General features: G+C 43.1%; 1 protein-coding gene across 2 annotated transcripts in view; it reads right to left on the bottom strand.

Annotated features, from left to right (window-relative positions):
- Positions 1-13048: 13048 nt before the first annotated feature.
- Positions 13049-23624, bottom strand: part of LOC112241940 (interleukin-1 receptor accessory protein) — a 37806-nt gene continuing 27230 nt past the window's right edge. The window contains exons 9-11 of one of the 2 annotated variants that reach the window (XM_042300000.1): positions 23181-23324; positions 22820-22963; positions 13049-14566 (exon numbers count right to left, since the gene is read on the bottom strand). In XM_042300000.1, the coding sequence (XP_042155934.1) occupies positions 13818-14566; positions 22820-22963; positions 23181-23324 (1037 nt within the window). In that variant the 3' untranslated portion in view covers positions 13049-13817. Of the gene's footprint in view, positions 14567-21465; positions 22326-22819; positions 22964-23180; positions 23325-23624 lie in introns of those variants that run through there. The other variant, XM_024409948.2, reaches the window with a different exon arrangement.

The raw sequence follows: 23624 nt of genomic DNA, 5'->3' as shown, positions 1-23624 counted from the left end.
ACTTGAAAATGTATCAATTGACCAATTCGGCACATTTGGGCAGACTTGATACAACATTTTGAACAGTAATGGTTCCAATGGTTCATTGGATCAGTCTAAACCTTTGCACATATACTGCTGCCATTTAGTGGCCAACATCTAAATTGTGCCTAGACTCCTAAGTCATATAATGGCCTTTCTCTTGCATTTCCAAGATGATGGAACTATTTTTTTTTTAAATGTATGTTTTTTCTTTGTATTATCTTTTGCCAGATCTAATGTGTTATATTCCCCTACATGTATTTCACATTTCCACACACTTCAAAGTGTTTCCTTTCAAATGGTACCAAGAATATGCATATCCTTGCTTCAGGTCCTGAGCTACAGGTAGTTAGATTTGGGTATGTCATTTTAGGTGAAAATTGAAAAAAAAAGGGTATGATCCTTCAGAGGTAAGCCTAGTTGGTTTAGCCTCATAAAAAGTCAGCAACCTTCCCACTAGCCATGATTGGCTGAGAGATGAGTTTGGATTTGTCTGCCATATGTCATGCTTCTGTCTATTTGAGCTGGTCAGAATGTCTAGGTAATCCTGTTAACGCAGCTTTAATTTTTTTTATTGGGTAATAAAACTGCATAGATGTTGCTCTCCACTTTCTGGAGGACCGAGTTTTGAAATCAATTGAATTCGACTATGATGTCTAAGGAGATGGAGAAAACACCTGTCTCCGGATAACATCTTCTAACTAAGGGCAACAATGGCATCTGACAGGAGATGCGTCCATCCATGATGTATATGGGTAAGATAGTCTAGCTAGCTACATTTTCAGATATTACATGTTTCTAATTTTGACAGAAAAGGGTTATTTCAAGTTAGTGTACTGATAGCTACCTAACGTTAGCTTGCTGGCTAGCTAACGTTACATGTATGACTTTATTATTCGTATCTCAGAGCCATTTGCTTTGCTAGTTATAGCTTAATGTTAGCTAGCTAACATTGAACCTGGTTGGTTAAATAACTGCAGATTCATGCAGGGTAGTAACTGGAATTATGGTTAATTGTTTATCCGTATATACAGTGCCTTGCGAAAGTATTCGGCCCCCTTGAACTTTGCGACCTTTTGCCACATTTCAGGCTTCAAACATAAAGATATAAAACTGTATTTTTTTGTGAAGAATCAACAACAAGTGGGACACAATCATGAAGTGGAACGATATTTATTGGATATTTCAAACTTTTTTAACAAATCAAAAACTGAAAAATTGGACGTGCAAAATTATTCAGCCCCCTTAAGTTAATACTTTGTAGCGCCACCTTTTGCTGCGATTACAGCTGTAAGTCACTTGGGGTATGTCTCTATCAGTTTTGCACATCGAGAGACTGAAATTTTGTCCCATTCATCCTTGCAAAACAGCTCGAGCTCAGTGAGGTTGGATGGAGAGCATTTGTGAACAGCAGTTTTCAGTTCTTTCCACAGATTCTCGATTGGATTCAGGTCTGGACTTTGACTTGGCCATTCTAACACCTGGATATGTTTATTTTTGAACCATTCCATTGTAGATTTTGCTTTATGTTTTGGATCATTGTCTTGTTGGAAGACAAATCTCCATCCCAGTCTCAGGTCTTTTGCAGACTCCATCAGGTTTTCTTCCAGAATGGTCCTGTATTTGGCTCCATCCATCTTCCCATCAATTTTAACCATCTTCCCTGTCCCTGCTGAAGAAAAGCAGGCCCAAACCATGATGCTGCCACCACCATGTTTGACAGTGGGGATGGTGTTTTCAGGGTGATGAGCTGTGTTGCTTTTACGCCAAACATAACGTTTTGCATTGTTGCCAAAAAGTTCAATTTTGGTTTCATCTGACCAGAGCACCTTCTTCCACATGTTTGGTGTGTCTCCCAGGTGGCTTGTGGCAAACTTTAAACGACACTTTTTATGGATATCTTTAAGAAATGGCTTTCTTCTTGCCACTCTTCCATAAAGGCCAGATTTGTGCAATATACGACTGATTGTTGTCCTATGGACAGAGTCTCCTACCTCAGCTGTAGATCTCTGCAGTTCATCCAGAGTGATCATGGGCCTCTTGGCTGCATCTCTGATCAGTCTTCTCCTTGTATGAGCTGAAAGTTTAGAGGGACGGCCAGGTCTTGGTAGATTTGCAGTGGTCTGATACTCCTTCCATTTCAATATTATCGCTTGCACAGTGCTCCTTGGGATGTTTAAAGCTTGGGAAATCTTTTTGTATCCAAATCCGGCTTTAAACTTCTTCACAACAGTATCTCGGACCTGCCTGGTGTGTTCCTTGTTCTTCATGATGCTCTCTGCGCTTTTAACGGACCTCTGAGACTATGACAGTGCAGGTGCATTTATACGGAGACTTGATTACACACAGGTGGATTGTATTTATCATCATTAGTCATTTAGGTCAACATTGGATCATTCAGAGATCCTCACTGAACTTCTGGAGAGAGTTTGCTGCACTGAAAGTAAAGGGGCTGAATAATTTTGCACACCCAATTTTTCAGTTTTTGAATTGTTAAAAAAGTTTGAAATATCCAATAAATGTCGTTCCACTTCATGATTGTGTCCCACTTGTTGTTGATTCTTCACAAAAAAATACAGTTTTATATCTTTATGTTTGAAGCCTGAAATGTGGCAAAAGGTCGCAAAGTTCAAGGGGGCCGAATACTTTCGCAAGGCACTGTATCCGTATAGCTAGCTAGCTACATGTGTTAACAAAAGACTCCACTATGCAAGTAACCATTTTGGTTACGTTCGTAAATTCAGTCTGGCCATCTACTCCGATTTCAGAGCGGAGGGGACGGCAGCAGTGGGGTAGTCTATGGCGATACGGATATCACTGATATCTACATAGCGCATTGATGTGAATCACACTGCTGCTCTTTCATTTAGAAATTTGCGCCTTACAGATTGTGGTTCTTGTGGATGGCTGTTCACAAATCTAAATGTGTATTTGAACCCAATAATGGTTGAATCCAAGAAGTGTAAGCTTCCTATCAATCATTGTTTTTGAAACCAGTGGACAGCCAGTGTAAAAAAAATGCGCTCTTGCAACAGCTGCATAGTGCAGATCCCAGCCTATGGAATAAAAGTGGGGCTTTTATTGCTCAATCTAATTCCCGCTGGTTATAATGATAAAAATCTATAGGCCTAATGGACTCAAACTTGCACACGTTTGATAGACTTCATGGGGCAATCTGTAGTTGCTACATTAATTTTTGGACTTATAAATTATATTTTACACTACCGTTCAAACGTTTGGGGTCACTTAGAAATGTCCTTGTTTTTGAAAGAAAAACACATTTTATTGTCCAGTAAAATAACATCAAATTGATCAAAAATACAGTGTAGACATGGTTAATATTGTAAATGACTATTGTAGCTGGACACAGCTGATTTTTAATGGAATATCTACATAGGCGTACAGAGTCCCATTATCAGCAACCATCACTCCTGTGTTCCAATGGCACATTGTGTTAGCTAATCCAAGTTTATAATTTTAAAAGGCTAATTGATCATTAGAAAACCCTTTTGCAATTATGTTAGCACAGCTGGAAACTGTTGTGCGATTAAAGAAGCAATAAAACTGGCCATCTTAAGACTAGTTGAGTATCTGGAGCATCAGCATTTGTGGGTTCGATTACAGGCTCAAAATGGCCAGAAACAAAGACCTTTCTTCCGAAAATCGTCAGTATATTCTTGTTCTAAGAAATTAAGGCTATTCCATGTGAGAAATTGGCAAGAAAGTGAAGATCCCAGTGAAGATCTCATACAACGCTGTGTACTACTCCCTTCCCCAAACAGCACAAACTGGCCCTAACCAGAATAGAAAGAGGAGTGGGAGGCCCCGGGGCACAACTGAGCAAGAGGACAAGTACATTAGAATGTCTAGTTTGAGAAACAGACTCCTCGCAAGTCCTCAACTGGCAGCTTCATTAAATAGTATTCGCAAAACACCAATCTCAACGTCAACAGTGAAGAGGTGATTCCGGGAAGCCCATTCTCACACTTAGGGAGGGAAGCCCTAAGTGTGAGAATGGGGTGGACGTGGACTCGGACACACTTCGTCCCTTCCCTTTACACAAATGCATGACAACAGGATGTAACAGCCAGCCACAGTCTCCTGGATCAGTGAATGGGCTAGTCTACTGCTGTCCCTCAGCTGACTAAGCTGTAGAAAGAAGCACATCTTGCTGGGACTATAGCGGAGAGCGGGGACACAAGTAACAAAGGACCTCAGTAAGATATTGCTGCATTATCCGAACTTGAAGCACAAGCATTTCGCTACGCTCACAATAACATCTGCTAGCCATGTGTACGTGACCAATCAAATTTGATTTGATTTGTTGTTCCTTCTCTCTTTCTAGAAGCAATCAGTTTCAAGGCAAAAATACAGATTTGAGGTCTTCAATCAAACTGAGGATGGAGAAATGAGTGTGCACAAGACAGGTCATGGCTTCTTGCATGCATGGCTGTGAGATGTATGTTACACTATAGAACATGCTGGGTTGTTTGGATGACCCAAATGCTGGGTTGCAGGCAATGAGTCAATAGTTGGGTTGTTTTCTATAAATACAGCAAGGTTGGGTTGTTGGTGCTAGGTTATTAAGGTTGGGCTATGGACATTTAACCCAGCTAGTGGGTTAATTCTCCCGCCACCAGCGCGTGAAGTCCGCCAGAATAGTATTCTAGTTCTATTGTGACTGAGTGGCTGACGAGTGGAGAACGGCTAACGTTATTTTGACAGACTAAGGGTGTTTTGGCTAACTGAAAACCATGAGAATTGTAAATAACAAATGTTATGAATTATTAATTTGATGGTCATTCAGGTTAAATAGGTTGTACTAGCATAATTAAGTAGCTAGCTAATGTTAGCTTGAACATGAGCTATCTAGCCATTTTTTGCTAATATCTCTGGCTGTGGTAACGTTAGCTAGCTAGCGTTAGCTTCGCGACCATGCTCGTGATGCCAGCTGACTGACTTGGGACAGAGCTTTGGGGGTAAAAAACACAGATTTTCTTTGACAGCATCTACGTCTTACACATTTTCATCAATAACCATTAGTACAACCTTAATGGAAACTTGAAAGGTCCACACTCCAGTCTAGTTGGTGTTAGTAATACACCTTAAAGTTGGTTGAGATATAAAGTCCACAGAAGAAGAACTGCTACTGAAGGAGGAGAGATTACTAGAAACTATTAGTTTTCCTGTGACTGACAGGGGCCCTAAAATATTATTAGAATATTAGGTACATTTTTTTAAATATTCAAAGATGAACCATAATCATTAATATAATATCTAATTCACAATGTACTAATAAAACTAACGTTTATTTTTATTTTCTTGTTTTTGGTCAAAAGTTCAAATCCAGTGAGCCTCTGTATTGCTTCCAAAAATGAAAAGAAAGAAAAGAAAGACAGGAGAGAGAAAAGAAAGGGCGACAGTATGTCACACAATTTTTCACAAAGGAAGATGGGTGTAGTCCGTGAGTGGTGTAAATTAACCTGTTAGCTTAGTCCATAGTGGAATAGGCATTAGTTACTGAATATCTTCACAGAATATTCAGAGTGTTTACATTTCGCTCCTCTTTTAGCCGACATTTAATCAATGCAGGCAAACTTTTAGTAAGCTTTTCATACTAAATCAGTTGTCCCTGCCCCTGCCTGGTGCCAGGCCCAACAGTCGCAGCTTCAGGCTCAGCAGCCCTGTCTCCCCATCCTCGTGCCCCTGAACCAGCCCTACTCCCAACTGAAGAAGGAGGTGAGCAGCATTGTGTTGAATTACATGCCAGTTGCCATAATTGCAGGTACTGCAAAGCATTGAGGACAGGAATGTGATTCTCCAGTCAGGAAAAATCTCACTTGACACAGAGACTGCCAATATCAGAGCCTTAAAGGAAAAGATGCACGCTCTTAGAGATGAACTGTATATCCCAGGACAAATTATTTAGCAACAGCGAGCTAGCTTTTGTGTCCAGTGTGTGTGTGTGTGTGTGTGTGTGTGTGTGTGTGTGTGTGTGTGTGTGTGTGTGTGTGTGTGTGTGTGTGTGTGTGTGTGTGTGTGTGTGTGTGGACGTAGGAGCCGGAGCCCCCAATGTTAGAAGCAGGTAAAATACCCTCCCCCCTGCCACAATAATAATATTTTTATTTCACTAGACTTTTTTTTTTAAACGAGTCCTCAGACTCATTGAGGAACTTTTGTTTTGAAAAGGTCTCTGCTGCTGGAATGTGAGTCATTACCCCCACCTCCACTGACTGCTTCATTCTCACTCTCGGTTGTTACAAGCAGTGTGTGAGTGAGAGAAAAAGTACTGTGCAACATCACCATCATTACGCACCTCACCGAGGAAAGTTGGCAAGAACAAAGTAAGAGAGAACACAAACCAACAGGTAAGATAGTGAGAAGTGCCTCTCCAAGCTCATAGAGTTCATAGACTGAGGATCTGTTATAGTGTGAATCATTCTGAATGATCATATATGATCTCTGATGAAATGATAGCAGTTTAAGTCTAGAGGGTGTATTGCGTGTGTTAACTTCATGCAGGGGACAGGCAGCCATGATGATATTTAATTTTTGATAATTGTGTAGTTTGACCTTTCATGCCTACATTTTTTTTATTAAAGCAGTTTTTAACTTTGTATGTTAGCTCTGGTGAATTGGTTTCTATTTCAATCTCGTATGACACGGGCAATATTGGATTACTGCATTCAGCAATAACCGACTGAGATTAATTTCAAAGAGGAGTCATGATAGAAAATGCAACGTTTTGCAGCGACTGGAGCAGATTGAAGCAGCAACGTCGACGAATGTCATAACAACGGGGAAATGGACAGCCAAATACAGGAATTTTGGAATGACTGAAAACATCCGTGGTTGACCACATTGCAAATGCTCAAAGGGAATTGAGGAGCCTGAGTGTCTACATTGCCACAGGACGGACCTCAAGCACAATTAGAAATAAATCAACAAGTGGAGATGCTGCTGCAAGTTGAGAGAAATACAATCTCACAGGCAGTAGCGGTGAGTGGGTAAAAACACCGGGGAAGCCAATTCAGAAAGAAAAAGCCATATTATAACCTATGTGTTGTGATAGTTGCGTTGTTTGCTCTATAACCTGTTCGTTTACATGCCTTGACACCGCGATATGTAGACCTAAGGCCGAGACAACAAGACAAAGTGGCAGAATAAATTCAACCACACATTTGTTTCATTACAAAACTGGAGAGCAACATCTGTCCAGTGAAGTCCACAAAACATGTTGCATGTAACAAACAGTTACATAACCTACAGCATGGTCAAGCATTGTAATCTTTCTGACATTTTTGGACTAATAAACAACTATTGATTTAGAACCAAGGAGATTTACCGCAAGTAGCAAAACCAAAACAGTTTTAACTTCAACATCTCATCACCTATGCTTAGTCTAATACAGTGACAACAAAAATAAACAAAATAAACGATTTAGTTGTGACAGTGTTTCCTTGCAAAGTTTGGATTTTGGATCCCGCAATGCGATTAGCCTCAGTTGTTGTGACCGCTACTATCTGTCCTGGGATCCTACCAGACCAAAACCTCTGAAGTATTTTGCCGTACCTAGCTGGTAGCCTAGCTGGTAGCTATCAGTATCAAGCCAGCAGGGAAGCAATTAGCCCATGTGGTTGGGACCGCGGCGGTGTCCCACGCTAATTGTGTCTGTATTCCATGCTGCTTTTTCCCCTGCAACCTGACCTGGCTGGAACTGCATTTTATAGCTACCAATGTTAGCCGACGCTGCTACAAACAGGATGTGCAAAGACTGCTTTCGTGCTCACCGCTGTGAGAGGATTTAAAGGAGGACACATATTTCTGCTTTTCGGATATTATAATTTGTGTGAGCTCTTTTTATTCACTTAGTTCAGAATTCTATGGAAGGAGAGAGACAAGGAAGCCTAGCTAGCCTAGATGGCTGGCAGGCTTAAATGGAGGTCGCTATTGAACGTTTTCAATGCTGCAGCAGCTGTGTTTATTTTGGTTTATTCCGGGACAGAGTGGACCGCCTAGACTTTCAATGTAACAACTGTTTGCTTGCAGAGGACTACAGGGGCAAAGTGGCTACTCTTATCAAACAAGTAGCGAACCTACACAAGCTACTGGGGAATCCATGCTCACCTAGTTTTTCTTCTTGTCTACCCCAGACGCCACTCTGGCCTCGAAAACACTGTCCTCTGGCAACAGGCGACAGCTTAGTGCAGCACAATCTTTTTATCATCAATGTCTCTCCGCCAATCATCAGTTCTTTGTGTAAGTGCTGTGCTTGTTTTATGTCCTTCCCTATAAGCATGCTGAAAGTCTGTTGTTAATTTGTTTACTGTAAAATAACATTGTATCTGGTCAAACACCATCATTTCCAAAAGTTTACTAAGGGTTGGTAACAAGCTGACTGGTCGGCTGTTTGCATTTGTATTTATTAAGGACACCCCTTAACAGCGGGGACTGTGAATAGACACACGGTCACAGAAACACATATGCATTATAAGACACGCACTCTACACACACGTACACATGGATTTTGCATTATAGATATGTGATAGTAGATAAGTGGCCTGAGGGAACACACTTAATGTGCTGTGACTCTTTCTGGGGTCCAGCAACATTAAGGCAGATATATACAATTTAAGATATTATGTAACATTTCATCACACTTTTCACAACACATTAAGTGTGTTCCCTCAGGCCACTTCTCTTCTTGGTCTGGTGTGATTAATGAGGAGCATCCAAACACTGCACTTGATTAATTTATGAAATTGCTTTGTCCAATTATTTATAAATATGTACCAGTTAACAAACTGACTGTTCGAACTGTTCAGGCTCCATGGATCGATGAGGAATTAAAAAATGGTATGATTGAATTTGGGGCAAAATGAGTGGCTAATAAGTCTGGCTGCACATCTGACTGGCTTACTTACTGCAAATTGAGAAATTATGTGTATAACTCAACAAAAAGAAGAAGAAACTGTATTATTAAGCCAAGAACGATGATTTAAACAATTATGGAAGAACAATTTGAGCACTTTAAATTAAATTATGGGCAGAAAGACAAATTCAACTCTGTCTTTCATCGAATCTGATGGCTTATTCATCACAAAACCATTTGATTTTGCCAATTATTTTACTGAATACTTCATTGGCAAACTGGGCAAACTTAGGCAGGACATGCCAACAACGAACAGTGACAATTGTATTCATGCATAAAGAAAGATTAAATAAAAGCATTGCAGTCTGAATTTTGTAAAGTTTTCTATTTATTTATTTAATCAGGCAAGTCAGTTAAGAATAAATTCTTATTTACAATGACGGCCTACCAAAAGCCAAAAGGCCTCCTGCAGGGGCGGGGGTTTGGGATTAAAAAATTTAAATAAATAAAATATAAATATAGGACAAAACACACATCACAACAAGCGAGACAACTCTGCATAAAGAGAGACATAAGACAACATAACAAGCAGCAACACATGACAACACAACATGGTAGCAGCACAAAACATGGTACAAACATTATTGGGCACAGACAACAGCACAAAGGGCAAGAAGGTAGAGACAACAACACATCACACAAATCAGCCACAATGGTCAGTAAGAGTGTCCATGATTGAGTCTTTGAATGAAGAGATTGAGATAAAACTGTCCAGTTTGAGTGTTTGTTTGCAGCTCATTCCAGTCGCTAGCTGCAGCGAACTGAAAAGAGGAGCGACCCAGGGATGTGTGTACTTTGGGAGCCTTTAACAGAATGTGACTGGCAGAATGGGTGTTTTATGTGGAGGATGAGGGCTGCAGTATATTTCTCAGATAGGGGAGAGTGAGGCCTAAAATGGTTTTATAAATAAGCATCAACCAGTGGGTCTTGCGACAGGTATACAGAGATGACCCGTTTACAGAGGAGTATAGAGTGCAGTGATGTGTCCTATAAAGAGCATTGGTGGCAAATCTGATGGCCAAATGGTAAAGAACATCTAGCTGCTCGAGAGCACCCTTACCTGCCGATCTATGAATTATGTCTCCGTAATCTAGCATGGGTAGGATGGTCATCTGAATTAGGGTTAGTTTGGCAGCTGGGGAGAAAGAGGAGCAATTACGATAGAGGAAACCAAGTCTAGATTTAACTTTAGCCTGCAGACGAGTGTCAGAGCCAGTGTAATACGATTCGATCATTGTCCTGTATTGCCACTTTGCCTGTTTGATGATTCATCAGAGGGCATAGCGGGATTTAGTAGTTTGAAATGTTTTGGCAAAGTTTGCAGGTTAACTTTTGAGATATTTTGTAGTCACGTTGCGCAAGTTTGAACCTATGTTTTTCTGGATCAAACGCGCCAAATAAATTGACATTTTAGATATATATTGACCGAATTAATCGAACAAAAGGACCATTTGTGATGTTTACGGGACATATTGGAGTGCCAACAAAAGAATCTCGTCAAAGATAAGGCATGAATTATATTTTTATTTCTGCATTTTGTATCGCGCCTGCAGGGTTGATATATGCTTTCTCTCTTTGTTTACGGAGGTGCTATCCTAAGATAATAGCATTGTTTGCTTTCGCTGAAAAGCCTTTTTGAAATCTGACATGTTGGCTGGATTCACAACAAGTGTAGCTTCATTTGGGTGGGGGTTATCCTAAGATAATAGCATTGTGTGCTTTCGCCGAAAAGCCTTTTTGAAATCTGACATGTTGGCTGGATTCACAACAAGTGTAGCTTTAATTTGAGTGGGGGTTTATTCGATTGCCTATGAATACTAAGAATGCAGCCCGCCTTCCGGACCCTTTTTCTCTGCCTTTTCTTCACGCAAATGAGCCTGTCCCCGGGAAAGCAGTATGTCATTGACGTCGGGCTCGTCGGACTCCTTAAAGGGAAAAAAGGACTCTGCCAGTTTGTGGTGAGTAATCACAGTTCTGATGTCCAGAAGTTCTTTTCGGTCATAAGAGACGGTAGCAGCAAAATTATGTACAAAATAAGTTAAAAAATAAGTTACAAACAACACAAAGGGAAAAAAAACACAATTGGTTAGGGACACGTAAAACGTGAGCCTTCTTCTCCTGCGCCATCTTTGCTCAGTGATTTGTTTGTGTTAATGTACAGTCATGGCCAAAAGTTTTGAGAATGACACAAATATTAATTTCCACAAGGTTTGCTGCTTCAGTGTCTTTAGATATTTTTGTCAGATGTTACTATGAAATAATGAAGTATAATTACAAGCATTTCAAAAGTGTCTAAGGATTTTATTGACAATTACATGAAGTTGATGAAGTTACATGAAGTTGATGCAAAGACTCAATATTTGCAGAATTTGTTTTGTTTTTTTGTCCACCTGCCTCTTGAGGATTGACCACATGTTCTCAATGGGATTAAGGTCTGGGAGGTTTCCTGGCCATTGACCCAAAATATAAGTGTTTGTTCCCCGAGCCACTTAGTTATCACTTTTGCCTTATGGCAAGGTGCTCCATCATGCTGGAAAAGGCATTGTTCGTCACCAAACTGTTCCTGGATGGTTAGGAGAAGTTGCTCTCGGAGGATGTGTTGGTACCTTTCTTTATTCATGGCTGTGTTCTTAGGCAAAATTGTGAGTGAGCCCACTCCCTTGGCTGAGAAGCAACCCCACGCATGAATAGTCTCAGGATGCTTTACTGTTGGCATGACACAGGACTGGTAGAGCTCACCTTGTCTTCTCCGGACAAGCTTTTTTCCGGATGCCCCAAACAATCGGAAAGGGAATTAATCAGAGAAAATTATGAGCAGTTCAAATCCCTGTACCTTTTGCAGAATATCAGTCTGTCCTTGATGTTTTTCCTGGAGAGAAGTGGCTTTTTTGCTGCCCTTCTTGACACCAGGTCATCCTCCAAAAGTCTTTGCCTCACTGTGCGTGCAGATGCACTCACACCTGCCTGCTGCCATTCCTGAGCATGCTCTGTACTGGTGGTGCCCCGATCCCGCAACTGAATCACCTTTAGGAGACGGTCCTGGCGCATGCTGGACTTTCTTGGCCACATGAAGCCTTCTCACAACAATTGAACCGCTCTCCTTGAAGTTTTTGATGATCCAATAAATGGTTGATTTAGGTGCACTTACTGGCAGCAATATCCTTGCCTGTGAAGCCCTTTGTGTGCAAAGCAATGCTGTTTCCTTGCAGGTAACCATAGTTGACAGGAGAATAACAATGATTCCAAGCAACACCCTCCTTTTGAAGCTTCCAGTCTGTTATTCAAACTCAAACAGCATGACAGAGTGATCTCCAGCCTTGTCATCACCAACACTCACACCTGTGTTAACGAGAGAATCACTGACATGATGTCAGCTGGTCCTTTTTGTGGCAGGGCTGAAATGCAGGGGAAATGTTTTTGGGGGATTCAGTTCATTTTTGCATGGCAAAGAGGGACTTTGCAATTAATTGCAATTCATCTGAATACTCTTCATAACATTCTGGAGTATATGCAAATTGCCATCATACAAACTGAGGCAGCAGACTGTGAAAATGTATATTTGTGTCATTCTCAAAACTTTTGGCCATGACTGTATACTTCTAAACCAATTTACTCCCACTCAATCTGAGCAGTGATTATGTAAATGTCTGCCTTGCTCATGCTCTAATTGGATCTAAGGTTGATCAAATCAATTTCCAGGTAAATTAAAAAATGAATATTTTTCTCAACGAGACCTGTTGAAATAATATGTGTAGTGGCTAAAGAGGTACTGTCTCCTGCACTATTCAGGTGCAAGCTTAAATGATTCCCTTCAATGTGTGTGTAATTTGCCTCAATGGAAGGAAATTAGCACCTTCACTGAAAGCAGCCATTGAGAAAACAGCACGATATTCTCTCTCCCTCCCTTTTTCTACTCTCTTTTTCTGCACTTCAGCATTATGAATGTGCTGTACAGTATGTCGTCATTGAACTTGCCTCAATCTGTGATCCATATGGAAAAAGGGTACAGCTTTTGATATTAGAACCCTTATTCAATACAACACATTAATGTCATAAGGAAATACACTGTAATAACATTGCGACAAGGTTATATTTCCTGTAGAAATAATTCTATCGAGTTTTAATGAATTGCATATTCACTGAGACGGGAAATTGTTGTGTGGCACATCAGAACACAGTCTTAAAAAACTTGCATTGATAAAGTTGGATGGATTTCTGAACCAAATTAGAGTACCATTTGTCATGGGCTCAAAGGACCACCAAAGAAAGAAAATGGACACTAGATAGAGCATATTATGATAATCCAGAAACACTCAGCACAGTGCAGTTTGCTTGGTAGTTAGTATCTATCAGTCAGTTCCAACAATCTCCAATCTTTTATGGTCCTCATTGTCCCAGAAGCCTGTCTGACTGGTTGCTAATCACCCACCCCCTTCCCCCAACAAAGTCACACACAGATAAACAGATGGGTTGACAAACCAACCCAGGCCAGTGAATGGTGAACGGGTGACGTCTTCAATAGGTCAGTGAAGAACCAAATGAGATACAGAACAGACAATCAATCACAAACACTGGAGTTTTATATTACATACCCATAAAATGTACTTTCCACATTTCTCCACTTAAGAAACAAAGTTGTCTCCTCTTCTATTCTAATCCGATATATCCTTAGCATTTCGCAATTTGTAAGCCAAGTTTATTGCAGTTGCCCCTGTCTTCAGACAGTGTTCTACAGTGCACAGCCATGCCTGATATTGCTGCTTTTATTGTTATCTACTGTAGGTCGCACGCACAGTTGTCAAAGTTCTGTGGTTGGCTAGGCGAAGGATGTGGTTGTTCTGCTGGAGTTTCAGTACTCTTAGGGTCAAGTCCCGCTTGGGTCTTTGTGCTGCTTGGATGAAGTTCTGGTTTCGGTCTCTGTACTGATTTGATGAAGTCCTGGTTGGGCTTTTGTGCTGCTTGAATGAAGTCCTAGTTGGGTCTCAGGTCTGATACTGTTTGCTGTGGGTTGATGTGTATGCTGGGTCTTCACAGCCGCCCTACCCAAGACGCCGTGGGGCTCTCTCACACACACTCCGCAGTTCTTACCGTGGCCCGCCTTTGGCATCTCCCTGCTGCGCGCCTCCTGTATCCTCTGTATCCTCCACTTGCGCCCCCTGCCTCTGACACCGTTGCCTGCAGCACTCTTGCCATCCCTCTGTCTCTGTGGCTCGGCGGCATCCTGCGGCTGGCACTGCTGGCCCAAAGAAGTGGCCAGGTCAGAGTGGGACGAGGTGCTGTCGATGAGCCTCCTCCCCAGGGCCAGCGGTCTCACAGGCAGGGCCAGGCGCAGGCACTTCCAGAAGCGAGAGGTGGACGACTCCGACTGGCGTCCCCTCCAGGTGATGGTGGCAGTACTGCGTCGTAGCTGCTTGGCCTCAGTGCAAGAGGCCAGTAGTCTCGGGAGGGGGCTGTAAAGGACGGTGATGATGTGGGCATGGCAGGTGAGCTGGATGTAGAGGCCCAGGCGACACTCCAGCAGGCTGTAACTCTTCTCTGTCAGGTAGGTGGGGCTCAGGACCACCAGGAGCCGGCGGCTTGACCGCATACACCTGAGGACAGCCTCCGACATATCTAGGGGAGAGAGACTCACCTTAGGAACCTACCAGGATGGCACAATGACACTATGGGCAACATTCAATAAAACCGCATTGCGGTATTTAAAGATACACTATGTGCGTTTACTTGCAACAAATGTTGGATTGAATACGCAAATGTAAACATGTCTTATCTCATTAAATCACACAAATACTTAATTTTAGGGAAACAAACATACAGTGGGGAGAACAAGTATTTGATACACTGACGATTTTGCAGGTTTTCCTACTTACAAAGCATGTAGAGGTCTGTACATTTTTGTCAAAGGTACACTTCAACTGTGAGAGACGGAATCTAAAACAAAAATCCAGAAAACCACATTGTATGATTTTTAAGTAATTAATTAGCATTTTATTGCATGACATAAGTATTTGATCACCTACCAACCAGTAAGAATTCCGTCTCTCACAGACCTGTTAGCTTTTCTTTAAGAAGCCCTCCTGTTCTTCACTCATTGCCTGTATTAACTGCACCTGTTTGAACTCGTTACCTGTATAAAAGACACCTGTCCACACACTCAATCAAACAGACTCCAACCTCTCCTCAATGGCCAAGAACAGAGAGCCGTGTAAGGACATCAGGGATAAAATTGTAGACCTGCACAAGGCTGGGATGGGCTACAGGACAATAGGCAAGCAGCTTGGTGAGAAGGCAACAACTGTTGGCGCAATTATTAGAAAATGGAAGAAGTTCAAGATGACGGTCAATCACCCTCGGTTTGGGGCTCCATGCAAGATCTCACCTTGTGGGGCATCAATGATCATGAGGAAGGTGAGGGATCAGCCCAGAACTACACGGCAGGACCTGATCAATGACCTGAAGAGAGCTGGGACCACAGTCTCAAAGAAAGCCATTAGTAACACACTACGCCGTCATGGATTAAAATCCTGCAGCGCACGCAAGGTCCCCCTGCTTAAGCCAGCGCATGTCCAGGCCCGTCTGAAGTTTGCCAATGACCATCTGGATGATCCAGAGGAGAAATGGAAGAAGGTCATGTGGTCTGATGAGACAAAAATAGAGCTTTTTGGTCTAAACTCCACTCGCCGTGTTTGGAGGAAGAAGAAGGATGAGTACAACCCCAAGAACACCACCATCCCAACTGTGAAGAATGGAGGTGGAAACATCATTCTTTGGGGATGCTTTTCTGCAAAGGGGACAGGATATCTGCACCGTATTGAGGGGAGGATGGTTGGGGCCATGTATCGCGAGATCTTGGCCAACAACTTCCTTCCCTCAGTAAGAGCATTGAAGATGGGTCGTGGCTGGGTATTCCAGCATGACAACGACCCGAAACACACAGCCAGGGTAACTAAGGAGTGGCTCCGTAAGAAGCATCTCAAGGTCCTGGAGTGGCCTAGCCAGTCTCCAGACCTGAACCCAATAGAAAATCTTTGGAGGGAGCTGAAAGTCCGTATTGCCCAGCGACAGCCCCGAAACCTGAAGGATCTGGAGAAGGTCTGTATGGAGGAGTGGGCCAAAATCCCTGCTGCAGTGTGTGCAAACCTGGTCAAGAACTACAGGAAACGTACGATCTCTGTAATTGCAAACAAAGGTTTCTGTACCAAATATTAAGTTCTGCTTTTCTGATGTATCAAATACTTATATCATGCAATAAAATGCAAATGAATTACTTAAAAATCATACAATGGGATTTTCTGGATTTTTGTTTTAGATTCCGTCTCTCACAGTTGAAGTGTACCTATGATAAAAATTACAGACCTCTACATGCTTTGTAAGTAGGAAAACCTGCAAAATTGGTAGTGTATCAAATACTTGTTCTCCCCACTGTATATGATTTTGCGGGGAGAAGAGGTAGAGGTAGGCTCCTGCCTCTCCTCCCCACTGCTACTAGGCTCCTGCCTCTCCTCCTCTCCTCCCCACTGCTACTATTTCTGTCTATTTAGGTGATACATTTTGGCTGAAGAGCACCCCTACAGGCACAAATTCTGTTTTGCAAAAGCTGTTTTGCTATCACAGACTGTAATATGTTCCGGGATTCTTCCTATGGCATTGAGGTGTACACCACATCACATCAGGCTTCATCAATAAATGCATCGATGACGTCGTCCCCACAGTGACCATACGTACATACCCCAACCAAAAGCCATGGATTACAGGCAACATCCCCACTGAGCTAAAGGCTAGAGCTGCCGCTTTCAAGGAGAGGGACTCTAACCCGGAAGCTTATAAGAAATCCCATTATGCCCTCTGACGAACCATCAAACAGGCAAAGTGTCAATACAGGACTAAGATAGAATCATATTACACCGTCTCTGACGCTCGTCGGATGTGGCAGGGCTTGCAAATCATTAGACTACAAAGGGAAGCACAGTTGAGAGCTGCCCAGGGACATGAGCCAACCAGATGAACTTAACTACTCCTTATGCCTTGAATCTATTCTTAACTACATTATGCCTTGCATCTATTTGATCGTGCCCAGAAACCTGCTCCTTTCAGTTATTATAGCCTTTAGCCGTACCCTTATCCTACTCCTCCTCTGTTCCTCTGGTGATGTAGAGGTTAATCCAGGCCCTGCAGTGCCTAGCTCCACTCCCATTCCCCAGGCTCTCTCATTTGTTGACTTCTGTAACCGTAAAAGCCTTTCATGCATGTTAACATTAGAAGCCTCCTCCCTATGTTTGTTTTATTCACTGCCTTAGCACACTCTGCCAACCCGGATGTCCTAGCCGTGTCTGAATCCTGGCTTAGGAAGACCAACAAAAACCCTGAAATTTCCATTCCTAACTATAACATTGTCCGACAAGATAGAACTGCCAAAGGTGGTGGAGTTGCAATCTACTGCAGAGACAACCTGCGGTGTTCTGTCTTACTATCCAGGTCTGTGCCCAAACTATTTGAGCTTCTACTATTAAAAATTCCCCTTTCCAGAAACAAGTCTCTCACCGTTGCCGCTTGCTATAGACCACCTTCTGCCCCCAGCTGTGCCCTGGACACCACACGTGAATTGATTGACCCCCATCTATCTTCAGAGCTCATGCTGCTAGGTGACCAAAACTGGGACATGCTTAACAAATCGGCCATCCTACAATCTAAACTTGATGCACTCAATCTCACACAAATTATCAATGAATTTATCAGGGTACAACCCCAAATCCATAAACACGGGCACCCTCATAGATATCATCCTAACCAACCTGCACTCCAAATACACCTCTACTGCCTTCAACCAGGATCTCAGCGATCTCTGCCTCATTGCCTGCGTCCGTAATGGGTCTGCGGTCAAACGACCACCCCTCATCACTGTAAAACGCTCCCTAAAACACTTCAGCCAGCAGGCCTTTCTAATCGACCTGGCCCGGGTATCCTGGAAGGGTAATGGCCTCATTCTGTCAGTAGAGGATGCCTGGTTATTCTTTAAAAGTGCTTTCCTCACCATCTTAAATAAGCATGCCCCATTCAAAAAATGTTGAACCAGGAACAGATATAGCCCTTGGATCACTCCAGATCTGACTGCCCTTGACCAGCACAAAAACATCCTGTGGCGTACTGCATATAGCCTCCGCGATATGCACCTTTTCAGGGAAGTTAGGAACCAATATACACAGGCAGTTAGGAATGCAAAAGCTAGGTTTTTCACACAGAAATTTGCATCCTGTAGCACAAACAAAGTTCTGGGACACTGTAAAGTCCAAGTCCGTGGAGAATAAGAGCACCTTCTCTCAGCTGCCCACTGCACTGAGGCTAGGAAACACTGTCACCACCGATAAATCCGTCATAGTTGAGAATTTCAATAAGCATCGTCCTACAGCTGGCCATGCTTTCCACATGACTACCCCTACCCCGGTCAACAGCCCTACGCCCCCCACAGCAACTTGCCTAGCCTCCCCCATTTCTCCTTCACCCAAATCCAGATAGCCGATGGTCTGAAAGAGCTGCAAAACCTGGTCCCCTACAAATCAGCCGGGCTAGACAATCTGAACCCTCTGTGTCTAAAATTATCCCCTGAAATTGTTGCAACTACTATTACTAGCCTGTTCAACCTCCTTTTCGTGTCGTCTGAGATCGCCAAAGACTGGAAAGCTGCCGCGATCATCCCCCTCTTCAAAGGGGGAGACGCTCTAGACCCAAACTGCTACAGACCTATTTCTATCCTACCCTGCCTTTCTAAGGTCTTCGAAAGTCAAGTTTACAAACAGATCACCAATCATTTCGAATACCATCAAACCTTCTCCGCAATGCAATCTGGTTTCCGAGTTGGTCATGGGTGCACCTCAGCCACGCTCAAGATCCTAAACGATATCATAACCGCCATCGATAAGAGATATTACTGTGCAGCAGACTCTGTCAATCACCACATTCTTATCGGCAGACTCAACAGCCTTGGTTTCTCTAATGACTGCCTCGCCTGGTTCAACAATTACTTCTCAAACAGAGTTCAGTGTGTCAAATCAGAGAGCCTGTTGTCCGGACCTCTGGCAGTCTCTATGGGGGTACCACAGGGTTCAATCCTCGGGCCGACTCTTTTCTCTGTATACATCAATGTTGTCGTTCTTGCTGCTGGTGATTCTTTGATCCACCTCTATGCAGACGACACCATTCTGTATACTTCTGGCCCTTCTTTGGACACTGTGTTAACTAACCTCTAGACGGGCTTCAATGCCATACAACTCTCCTTCCATGGCCTCCAACTGCTCTTAAATATAAGTAAAACTAAATGCATGCTCTTCAACTGATCGCTACCCACACCTGCCCGCCCGTCCAGCATCACTACTCTGGACGGTTCTGACTTAGAATATGTGAACTACAAATACCTAGGTGTCTGGTTAGACTGTAAACTCTCCTTCCAGGCTCACATTAAGAATCTCCAATCCAAAATTAAATCTAGATTTGGCTTCTTATTTCGCAACAAAGCATCCTTCACTCATGCTGCCAAACAAACCCTCGTAAAACTGACTAACCTACCGATCCTTGACTTCGGCGATGTCATTTACAAAATAGCCTCCAACAATCTACTCAGCAAATTGGATGCAGTCTATCACAGTGTCATCCGTTTTGTCAACAAAGCCCCATATACTACCCACCACTGCAACCTGTACACTCTCGTTGGCTGGCCCTTGCTTCATATTCGTCGCCAAACCCACTGGCTCCAGGTAACCTATAAGTCTTTGCTAGCTAAAGCCCCGCATTTTCTCAGCTCACTGGTCACCATAGCAGCACCCACCCGTAGCACGTGCTCCAGCAGGTATATTTCACTGGTCACCCCCAAAGCCAATTCCTCCTTTGGCCGTCTTTCCTTCCAGTTCTCTGCTGCCAATGACTGGAACAAACTGCAAAAATCACTGAAGCTGGAGACTCATATCTCCCTCGCTAGCTTTAAGCACCAGCTGTCAGAGCAGCTCACAGATCACTGCACCTGTACATAGCTCATCTGTAAATAGCCCATCCAACTACCTCATCACCATACTGTCATTTATTTTGCTCCTTTGCACCCCAGTATCTCTACTTGCACACTCATCTTCTACACATCTATCACTCCAGTGTTTAATTGCTATACTGTAATTATTTCGCCACTATGGCCTATTTATTGCCTTACCTCCCTTATCCTACCTCATTTGCACACACTGTATATAGACTTTTTCTATTGTATTTACTGCGTTTGTTGTTTGTTTACTTCATGTGTAACTCCCTGTTGTTGTTTGTGACACACTGTTTTGCTTTATCTTGGCCAGTTCGCAGTTGTAAATGAGAAAGAATAAAAGTTTTGCGATGACACAACAGTGGTAGGCCTGATCACCGACAACGACGAGACAGCCTGTAGGGAGGAGGTCAGAGACCTGGCCGTGTGGTGCCAGGACAACAACCTCTCCCTCAACGTGATCAAGACAAAGGAGATGATTGTAGACTACAGGAAAAGGAGGACCGAACACCCCCCCATTCTCAGCAACAGGGCTGTAGTGGAGTAGGTTCAGAGCTTCAAGTTCCTTGGTGTCCACATCACCAACAAACTGACATGGTCCAAGCACACCAAGACAGTCGTGAAGAGGGCGTGACAAAACCTATTCCCCCTCAGGAGACTGAAAAGATTTGGCATGGGTCCTCAGATCCTCAAAAGGTTCTACAGCTGCACCATCGAGAGCATCCTGACTGGTTGCATCACTGCCTAGTATGGCAACTGCTCGGCCTCCAACTGCAAGGCACTACAGAGGATAGTGCGTACGGCCCCGTACATCACTTCCTGCCATCCAGGACCTCTATACCAGGCAGTTTCAGAGGAAGGCCCTAAAAATTGTCAGACTCCAGCCACCCTTGTCATAGATCGTTGTCTCGGCTACCGCACGGCAAGTCTAGGTCCAAGAGGATTCTAACAACTTCTACCCCCAAGCAATAAGACTCCTGAACATCTAATCAAATGGCTACCCAGACTATTTGCATTGCCCCCCCTCCTTTTACACCACTGCTACTCTGTTATTTTCTATGCATAGTCACTTTAATAACTCTACCTACATATACTTATTACCTCCATTACCTCAACTAACTGGTGCCCCTGCACATTGACTCTGTACCGGTACCCACTGTATATAGTCTCACTATTATTATTTGACTGCAGCTCTTTAACTACTTGTTACTTTTATTTCTTATTCTTATTTTTTAAACTGCATTGTTGGTTAGGGGCTTGTAAGTAAGCATTTCCACTGTAAGGTCTACACCAGTTGTGTTCGGCGCATGTGACTAATAAAATTTGATTTGATATTCTGCAAAGCTAGATTTTTTCCAACGGCCAAATAAATTTACAGAATAGTTTTGATGTACTTTAAAGGAATGTAGTGTGAAAACTTACTAATCACTAACAAGTGGACTCCCCTCAAAACTGTGCACATTAATCACACTGATTAAAGACACAAATTAAACATTGCTATGGCATGTTCGACTGAATTTCAGCCTGTATATTTACCATTATCAAAAACAATGACAAATTCACATACTCATAGCTATCAGATATCACCTTCCAGAAATATATTTCAACCAGCAACTCCAAACACACAGTCATGTGAAAGATAATGCATAATATGACAAACAATGAAAATGTGATGAAATTAAATTACATGGATGAAATGGATATTGAGATATGAAAAAAATGCATTTATTCGGATAACAAACATTTACATAATATGAAAGTATACAAAATGAGACAACGTGAGACTCTTTCAAATAAGCATTTAACAAAATGCAAAACAAATTGATGACTGGTTTCTCACTCACAAAAAGGAAACAAAATGACAGTGTAATAATGGTGTGTGTGTATGTATGTGTGTGGGCGTGTGTGCGTATGTCACATATATTCTATGTCATTCTGTATTCTAAGTGCGAGTTGCATCTCCACAATGTTATTATGCTCGCTGTGTGTCTATAGCTATATTCTGCAGTGGTATAGCGTTACTATCTTGGCTCTGTAGCTAGTCTTTAATCCTTCTGACAGGTAGCTCCACTCGGAGTCGCTTCCAGAACGTAGAGGACAGATCGCTGGATTTGTCCCCTTGCCATCGGACCAACGCCAGGGCTACTCTCGCTCGCCTCAGCTCGCGCACCCAGCCGCCCCGCCTCAATGGCTTATACTGGACCAGAATGACCCGCAGATGTCCACCCCACGCCATGCTGTCTAGCCCTGCTTTGAGCTCCAGTAGGGCCTGGGTCCCCTGGAGGCCGTATCCTGGGCTGAGCACCACCAGGACGCGGCGACTGCGGCCCACAAAGGTCAGCGTCTCGTCAGTGATGGCTGGGAAGGGGATCACACCATTCTCACTCAGTAACACAGCGCTTCCGAGGGGGTCAGACTGAGCAAGGCTCTATGCAGATTCACTAATCTTGATCACATAATGAGGAGTCATTTGGGATGCAAGATTATTTGTAGATCAGTGATTCAGCACAGCGCCTTCATTCAGGCCAATCCTCTGAATCCTCTAATGGTAATAGCATGTGTCATTGTTAGGGCCAGGGGAGGTTTGCTGACCATGTGACATGACCAGGGAAAATACCAGGCCCTGGTTGTAGGCTTTTAGAGAGTTTTTCCTGGTCAGGTTGTGGTCAGGAAACTCTCCGGTCTGTAATCATCTCCCTCACAATTCCTACACATTTCTACCCACTGGTTCATTCTTACACACTGTTCCCCTTTCTCTCATACACTCCTCATCCCGCTGTTGGACTGTTCCATACTGATATCAGGGCCTGAAGATAGACCATACTATTCTGTCTAAGCTAGACCATACTCACTCCCTCCAGGAAGGCTGTCCCTGTCGAAGATGCAGACGGTATACCCCAGCTCATTCTCCAGGACCCTGCGGAGTGTCAAGAGGACAAATTGCTCCTCCTCGCTATTCCTCGCATACGAGATGTAGATGTCATACTCCTTGTCGTCTGAATGATGGAGGAAGCAGAAACCCAGTAAGAAGGAAAAAATGTATTTCAGGGATGTCATTATTAGGGTCAGGAGTTTCCTGACCACATTAGTTTTTCCAGGTCAGGTTTAATATGTTGGAGCTACACTTTCTTGGCCAGGTCAAGTGGTCAGGAAAAATGAATGGCCCTAGTTGGTTATTCTTAGCAAGGTCTGTCTGTACAGTAGGTGTCCCACCTGTACAGCGTTCGTCGGTTCCAAACCAGGAGCGATAGAGCAGCAGCAGCTCCAGCCAGAAGATGTGGTAGACCACGAACAGCACCAGCATCAAGAACAGAGTCACACCCAGGCCACAGCCCAGCTCCACGGATGGCAGGTATACTGAAAATTAAATTAGAGAATTGGGTGCCTCGGGCTGGCCTAGTTGGTAACACCATCACCTGCAGCATATACTTTACCACTATTCAAGGCGACATTTTCACAGTGCAAAAGAATTGTGCAAAGTGCAAAAAATAGCAGAAACCAAATGTTTTATTTAACTTACTGTATACTTAGGCAGGTGATTCCCATTGAGGCCAAAGTCGCAGTATGATTTAACACGAATTTTGTAAACTGAGCAATACATCTATAGTTTCCTCTTTATAAAGCACATTGTTGAAGAACAAGTTAAAAATGTAATCA

The sequence above is a fragment of the Oncorhynchus tshawytscha genome, linkage group LG17, assembly GCF_018296145.1.
Source record: "Oncorhynchus tshawytscha isolate Ot180627B linkage group LG17, Otsh_v2.0, whole genome shotgun sequence".
NCBI classification, from domain to species: Eukaryota; Metazoa; Chordata; class Actinopteri; order Salmoniformes; family Salmonidae; genus Oncorhynchus; species Oncorhynchus tshawytscha.
This window is presented reverse-complemented; position numbering and strand designations above follow the sequence as displayed.